We start from the raw sequence: 7,896 nt of genomic DNA on the forward strand, positions 1-7,896 counted from the left end.
CGCTGTGATGAGCAGTCCGGTCGCCTTGCAAGCTGTAGAACTGGTAGTAGAACCCCTCACTTTGACATGAATTGCAGTAGATGTGTTGAGGATAGAACTCGTGAGTGAATTGCCCCCAAGGGATAGCTTTGCATTGGGTTTTGCGCCTGTGACAGGGCAATCTGCTTGGCACCACAGGAATTTGTGACTATAAGCTGATAGCTGCAGGCGAGAAAATACTGTGTTTGTCCAGAGAGCTCCTTTTCTGCTCATACATAATTCAATATTGAGAGCTCATCCCTTCCATTAGTTGGTGCCCCTGCCATTCAATGTGATTTCTTCTGGACAACACGGTCGCGGTCAATCCTCACGGGCGCTAATCGGAGCCTGGACATGTAAGCGTGCAAGCTATCTCATCTACGCGGGCTCGGGAATTTGAAATAGGGGGGAGGTAGGACCTCTCTATCAAACTGCCCCAGACGTCTGGGTGACCGCGGTGGTGGGGTGCGGGTGTAACACCCATACGTCTGGGTACGAGACCAGCTCAAGTCGGCGAACGACTCGGAGCTGACAAAGATGCGCTTCCGGCCCGCCCGCCACTCAGGAAGGCGCCTGTGAGATGTGAGACGCCTTGAACTCCGTGCTCGGCGGCGCGCTCAGTGGGGTCTCGACTCTCGAAGCATCTGTCTGATTGGGCCCGCATACTATTGCGACCCCAGTGTTCGGACAGACCCTAGTGTTCGGACAAAGGACCATGTCTCCCTCATTTTCCACCCGATAAAGCTGCAAGCTGGCAAATAGGTGCACGAGTTCATTCCAAACAAGCAGAAAAAAGAACCAAATTTATTCACAGAGTCACTGCGGCGATCTTGCAGGAGGAAGTGGTGCAACTCATCCCTATTCAAACTTGATGAGTCTCGCTCCGAGCTCCTCCTCGGGCGCTTCCTTTCATGTTTCTCAGACGTACTCATACACACCCATGATACCCAGGACTCAATTCTCCGAAGCCTTCACTGGTGCACAAATGGGAGAAACAAGACTTGGCCCTCGAGGGTGTGACAGTGCAGCCACATTTTCACTCTCCGACCTGGTTAGGCTGCTCGGCTAAGGCTCATCAAGTTGGATGACGGACATTCCCGAAGGCCGGCAGGGCTCGGCAAGCGTGACGAATCGTGACCTTCTGCGCGGAGAATCGTCCGAACAATGGGGTCAGCCCTGTATACCCCCCTCTCTAACACTCATTTCTTCTCCAATATATCTCATCTTTGGCATGCAGCATAATTTTATATGCGACTGCTTGCATGCAAAAAATGAATGTTATCGGAGGATAGGAAGGTACATAGATCAAATGAATCATGCGGTGGGCGCCTTGTCGTCCGAACACTGGGGTCGCGATAGTATGTTTCGCAGTGCCAACCGACCTGAGCATGTTTTTTTTCGGAGGGGCCTATCGATAAGCAAGCCCGGCTGCAGTTTACGAGAGAGTCGTCGGGCATCGGGATTGCTTACAACGGCCGACCGACGCCCCGGCTACCGGCTACTGAGATAGCCGGAGCCTCTTTCTCGCCTCCATATAAGCACAGACGGGCCGACGCGATATAACGTTCCTCGCATCCTCCAGGCTGACGATACGTCTCAATTCGTGGTTGTTAGTGTTCGAAGTACAAAGGCGTGAACAGGTCAGTACATTGGTTTAGTATAGTACACGTATATGGCTGAAACATTGAAACCGACAGCACCCCAAGGTCACTCGCATCCAACCGTGTTACTCGCATGTCCGTTAGGTGCCCTGGAGAAGGGGATTCAGACGCGCTCGATGGCCTCCTCATTCGACTTCTCGTTGTAAGAAGGGTTCGACGACTCGCGGGCGACGACGCCCTGGCTGTGCTCCTCATGAGCGAGGTGGCCGCCAAGGTAGTCGACATGCGCAGGTGTGACCACTAGTAAGTTCGTATCAGTTCTGTTCCCAAACGAATGCAGCGGTGGAGTGGAGAGGACGAGGATGGGGCAACTGCTGTCGGGATTAGATACGCACCACGGCTGGAGTCCCCGAGGATGAACGTGTAGAAGTAGCCAGCCAGGATGGTGGCCGGGATGTTCGTCAAGGCAGCGATCGCGGCGTATCGACCTCCGCCGGCATCAAGGCCCCAGATGGTGAGTGCCATCAGGCGCGCTCCAACATCACGAGCGGCGTTCGTCGCGACTGGATGAAGAGTGCGTCAGTTAAACTAGGTTGGGACCCGACAATGATACGGAGGTACGTACTTCCCTCTGTCGCGTAACCCCAGACCATAACGCCGCTATAGGTCGCTAGTCAGCTAGGCTCAAGCAATCCCTGATCTGCAAACGACGTACTATGTGAAGGCGATAATCAGCGGTGCGGTCGTAGGCGACGCAGAGAAGTTGGTAGGGTCGAGGCAGGCCCAGATGACGAGGCCGATTAGGAAGTCCTGTAGGAAGTGTGAACGGTGAGTAAACAATCGAGTGCGTATGTAATCCTCTACTGTACGTACCACAACAAACTCGTTGAGGAAGACGCGACCGAGGTTGGAGCCTGGAGACACATAGAGCGCAAAAGCACCAGCGGGCCCGTTAGGAGTGAACAGAACGGCGTCGAGCTTGCCGGCAGCCCTCAGAGCTTCAGTGACCTCCTGAGGTAGGGAGAAGGCATATCCAGCGGGTTCGATGTGGACAATGCGGTGTTGTCAAGTATATGTGTAGCCCAGTTAGTTCAATGTCATCGAGGAGAGCAACCCGAAGAGACTCCGACGCACATGGATGAAATCCCCATATTGGACGTAGACCAGCAGACAGGCGATGTATGCACCCAAGATCTGCGCAACGATGTATCTGGATCATCGGGAGAGATGGTGTGTTAGCAGGCAGCTTGAATTTCCGTGTCGGTTCCGACAGTACTGGGGGCGCGCGATCGCGTCTGCCCCCATGTACATATGGACCCACAACTCACCGGAGCGCCTTGAGAGGGGGGAACCCTCTGAAGAGGACGAAGGACAAGGTCACTGCGGGATTGAAGTGGCCCCCTGAAGTGGGCGCGCACACCTAGGATGTCAAGGATTGGATTGGGGTCGATACGCAGCGAGCGCGACCGCACTTACCACAAGGGCGAGCAAGATACCGAGCGAGTACGCGCAACCGATTTGGAACATAGACGAAAGACCGTTCTCGCCTGCGACGTTTCCCACCAGGAAGACAACCGTGGAGCCAACACCTGTTGAACAGAACAGTTGTCAGAACTACCATGGAGCCATCTAGCTCTCTGCGACGCACCAGCGAATGTGTAAAAGAACACGCCCATCTACGTTGTCGCGTCCCGTCAGCCGGAGTACATCGGATTAGGAGTGGCTCTAAAACCCAAGACACTCACAAACTCTGCGACCAACTCGACGAACCAATGCGCCTGACGATGCCTAATGCGCTCCCACGCGACGTGCGCATTCGAGCGGGGCTGGATGTCCGCGAGGTGGATAACATCGCGACGGCGCAAAACGTGCATCCCAGCAACGGCCATGTCGATTCGTCGTTCCGCTTTTGTCTTGAGAGCTCTTGCGAGGGTTGATCAGTGGCGCGTCGGGGGAAGAACTCTGGGGGTGCGGGGGGAGGCGAGATTCCGGCTTTGTCGAGTCCGCGGAGACGTATCATTTATCCCCATCATGCGGGTGCGCCCGGCGCCCATTCTCGTGCGAGGGCTTACGCGGTGATCTCTGGAGGCTGGGGCGCGCCCCTGTGGCTGCCACTTAGGCATGGTGTTCATTGGTACCTGTGTGGACACCTGACCCGACGGATTGGGCGAGGGAGGCTCGCCTGACCACCCCGTAGTACGCCGGATATACGGTGCTAGCGGGCTGCGTGAAGCGGGCGATCATGACACAACCCCTGCCCGTCTGGTCGACTCTGCCAGCAACGCATTCTTTTGTCGTTTAGGTAGCAAGCTCGCCGTGTGTACGGGCAATGAGCAAGAGGAAGCAAAAGTCACACCCGAGGGACGAGCAAATTCTTGCCCAATCCGGGCATGCGTTCCCGCGTTCGGGGGCGACTGATATGTATGAGACAGGTTGATCAAAGCTTAGCGCGAGCGGGGTAGATGTGGGGCCCCGCACTCATCCGCACTTTGGGGAAGTCCAGATCCCGGCTCAAACGTATACACGGATCTCAAGACCGTTGGGATGAAGGGAGACGACCAGCTGAAGTGAACGGAAGAACTGTACTTGCGGGTGTCCGATCCGCAGTTTAACGGAGCCTAACTGGACACGAAATGACACGCCTCATCTCGATCGACCCTCGTCGTGGATCACAGGATGAATTCGCCAAGAACGCATCTTGTGCTCCACGGCCAAGGCCAGCTTTTCTAAAGGCCACACCATAGCTACCGGCGCCCGCTGTAAACAGAACTAAGGCACATCTTGAGACATTGGGGATCCCTGGACACTTGTTGTGCCTGAGGTTAAAGGAGTCGATCGAGACGCGGAGTCTACGTATCGGCCCAGAACGAAGTATGTAATTGTCCTAAAGGACGACGGGAGCAGTATGCGACATTACGAGCGGAGGGGATGTCGATCTACGCAGTCTCTATGGTCATCAAGTTCGTCTACGCAGTCCTTATGGTCATCAAATTCGTTTACGCGGTCAATTTCTCGTCAGACAGAATCGAGGCAGGGGGCGAGGGCGACCCCGACTCGCCGCCCGCCTTCCTAACAGCGTTGGCCTGCATGGCTGCAATGATCTGGTGCCAATCAGGGTTGATGGCTTTCCGGAAACGAACCAATCAGCGAGATCTTGGGCGATTGGCAGACTAGGCTAGGCGCGCACCTCGTGTGGAGTCCGCGAAGACGACCTCGTAGAAGAGCCCCGCGAGCAGTATCGCCGGGATGTTCGTGAGCGCAGCAAGGGCCGCGTACTTGCCGCCGCTCGCAGCGGTCCCGAACAGCGTGAGGGCGGCGAAGCGACCGCCCAGGTCGCGCGCCGCGTTCGCAGCGACGCCGACCGGAGAGAAGCCCCAGATGACGACGCCACTAGACAGAGCGTCGTCAGGCCGACGTACGTTCGACAGATAAATTCGGATGGGATTACTCACTATGCTAGGCCGATCAGCCACGGCAGCGTCGTCGGGCTCGCGAGGTGGTTCGACGGATCGAGGACCCCGAATACGCAAATCCCGATGATGAAATCGCAAACGAACTCGTTGAGGACGACGTAGCCGAGGTTCGATCCAGGGTTTACGTAGAGACCGAAAATGCCGCCAGGACCGTTCGGGGTGAACATCAGACTCTCGTATAGACCGGCCCCCTTCAGAGCATCAACGGCGGTCTTCAATCCATAGATATGTCAATATCTGAAACGAAATCAATGATCCACAAAGGACTCACGTGAATGAGCTGCTTGTACTGGACATACACCAATAGGCAGGCGATATACGCGCCAAATATCTGGGCGACTATGAGCCTACATCAGTCATTGAATCAGTACTGTCATCCGCGGACAAGTGACATCGATGTATTCAGTCACTTGCCTGAGGGCCTTTCGAATGGGAAAGCCCTGGAAGACGACGGCATGGACCGTGAAGCCCGGGTTGAAATGACCGCCCGATGTCGTCTGTGCGAAGCCTCAGAATTCTATTGTTAGCGTGCGAATATATGCGCGGGGACGTACGACGCAGATTGCGAGAGCCAGAGCAATGCCAACGGAGTAGGCGAGACCGACTTGAAGGAGACCTGCACATCACGTTCCCCTCGTATGTCGCGACATCGGCAACATGAATGGAAGGTTACGCACTGCCGAGGCCGTCGATTTTGAGGATGTTTCCCAGGACGAAAGACGCCGTCGAGCCCGCTCCAGCGAAGGTGTACAAGAAGGTGCCGGTCTATGTGACGTCCGTCGCGTGAGCATTAAAGCATGAAGAATGTACGACATCGAAGCAGATCGAGAGACGTACGGCTTCAGCGACACACTCCACGAGCCAACTGACTCTCCGGTTCTTCGTCTTCTCCCATCTCGCAAGCGCAGGAGCGCGGGGGACTACGGCGGACACTGGAACAGTCGTATGCGGAGCAGACATCGTCCAACGGCAGGGGCCTTGCGCGGGAGGAGGGACAAAGGGCGAGATGGTATAAGAACCGCGCGGTCTCGAATACCGCTTGGTCGGAGGAAGCGAAGCACGAGGCGAAGCGCAGGCAGGGAAGTCATCCTCCACCTCGCGTCCTTTTTATCGGCGTGGGTGCGTGTCTGAGGACCGAGTGGGTGAGCGTCAGGAGTCGAATTCGGGGGAAGTCGACGTTCCACCACAGTCGGACAGGCGAGCGCTTGTCCTGGCGTTCGTGCCGGAGCGTCATGATGTGCGTAGCAGTTCCTGCGCAATTCCTGGAGAGCGTGTGCCTGCGTACCGACGATTCACCATTGGTGTGGGAAGACCAAGAAGACTGGATATGTAGGGACACCGATATGCAGACGAAGCAGGCCAAATCAGTCAGTGGATCTGCAAGTTCATCCCTCGTGCCAAGAGGAAACGTATATCTTCCGGTCTGGCGCGCAGCAATCAGAGTAGAACACAAGCCTGGAGGATCAAGAGTACCTACAGCCTAGCCAAGACTCCAGGCTGCGTTGTTCGACCTCTGTATGTCACCAACGAAGGGGGATCTTCAGCAAGGCCGCAGTCGTTGCGTGTCTAGCATAGGTGAGCGTGACTCTTTCCAGGACGGATGGTGCCTCGTGTTGCTGATCAGCGTCAGAATCGCACGGGCAGGGGTTCGCCGGCGTCGGATATGTTGCGATACCGCCAGGCGGTAGCATGGGCTTGGCAGAAAGCGAGAAGCGGCGAATATGTGGGTGGTCTTGAATTCGAGTGGTTTACGACAGTTCTTCGCAGCTACGTTCGCCCCGGGAGCTATTTTGCTCGTATCCGAGGGTGGTGGCTGAGGCTACGACCCGATGTCGGGCACGGCGCGCGAGCATTGCGTTCGGCGACTCTAGGCCGCTCCCTAGTGGGCACTGACTTTCCTGCTCCAGGAGTACTGCACAGCGTAGGCCTCATGCTCAACGGGTCCGCTCATGTCAAGTTGATCAATCAGCCAATAGTGTTGATGCCTTGGGATTCCCAAACGGGGACAAACAAGCCCTTGCTCCCTTGGAATTCGACACCAGTACGCGATCTTTCTTTCAAGTCACTGTATCGCCTATGACGGTACATCTGTACAAAAAATAGGCGAGCAAGGTCGCGCGTCGTACATCCTGGTCCGTGATTGTGTTTCTTCTTCTTCTAGATCCCGTTTATTGCCCTGCGAGGCCGAGCCTCATGGTAGGCAGTAAATAATTGTTGTCTACTTGGATGATGATGGAGGTCGGCGGGACATTGTTGAGCAGGATGCTCATGCAATCTAAGGGTGTGTGGTGGGAGAGATGTCGATGAGGGATGGTGCAAGGGGATGTGCCAGGGTACAGACAGGGGCGAGAGTGAGACGTTCGAGTACGTAAATGGTGTGGAAGGGGGCAGGGCTCAGGAAAGGTGCGTTGCGGACGTCCGCCCAGTCCCGGCCATTCAAGGCAAGGGAACGGGCTATAAACCTGCGGCCTTTGGGTGCGGTTGCGCCCCTGGGTCTCGCCTCTTGCGCCGGTCAGGTGTACGTCTGGCGGTATCCCCGCCATCCGTCAGAACTCCCCCGCCCCTAGAGCGGGCGGGCGCCCGCAGCGCACATTTCCGGTGGGATCTACGAGAGCGCAGTGAATACATGCAATGGGGTCAACTATAGGATAGCGAGCTATATGTAGTAGAGTACATAGTGGTGTTGTCCTGTAACAATTAAACGAGGTCAGCGTGTTGCGTGCTGTACGAATAGAGGGAGCGAAAAAGGGGTATGGGTTGCACTCGGGGCAGGGTGCTGTGTCTTCTGGTTGCGCCTCCCATAA

At 56.0% G+C, this 7,896-nt stretch overlaps 2 protein-coding genes across 2 annotated transcripts in view; both read right to left on the minus strand.

The window, feature by feature from the left end:
* Positions 1-3,209, minus strand: part of DICSQDRAFT_67564 (aquaporin-like protein) — a gene marked incomplete at both ends in the record, with an annotated part of 6,271 nt that extends 3,062 nt beyond the window's left edge. Inside the window, 6 exons of the mRNA XM_007368974.1 lie at positions 2,245-2,279; positions 2,335-2,429; positions 2,493-2,630; positions 2,754-2,829; positions 2,948-3,039; positions 3,096-3,209. Of these exons, the coding sequence (XP_007369036.1) occupies positions 2,245-2,279; positions 2,335-2,429; positions 2,493-2,630; positions 2,754-2,829; positions 2,948-3,039; positions 3,096-3,209 (550 nt within the window). The remainder of the gene's footprint in view (positions 1-2,244; positions 2,280-2,334; positions 2,430-2,492; positions 2,631-2,753; positions 2,830-2,947; positions 3,040-3,095) is intronic.
* A 1,580-nt stretch (positions 3,210-4,789) lies between these two features.
* DICSQDRAFT_67559 (aquaporin-like protein) lies at positions 4,790-6,052 on the minus strand (the record flags this gene model as incomplete). Its single annotated transcript, XM_007368975.1, has 7 exons — positions 4,790-5,009; positions 5,072-5,304; positions 5,364-5,423; positions 5,485-5,589; positions 5,647-5,708; positions 5,770-5,857; positions 5,930-6,052. The coding sequence occupies 7 exons, from the start codon at positions 6,050-6,052 to the stop codon at positions 4,790-4,792; spliced, it is 891 nt and encodes a 296-aa protein (XP_007369037.1).
* Positions 6,053-7,896: the final 1,844 nt, after the last annotated feature.

The sequence above is a fragment of the Dichomitus squalens genome (genome assembly GCF_000275845.1).
Source record: "Dichomitus squalens LYAD-421 SS1 unplaced genomic scaffold DICSQscaffold_42, whole genome shotgun sequence".
Taxonomy (NCBI): domain Eukaryota; kingdom Fungi; phylum Basidiomycota; class Agaricomycetes; order Polyporales; family Polyporaceae; genus Dichomitus; species Dichomitus squalens.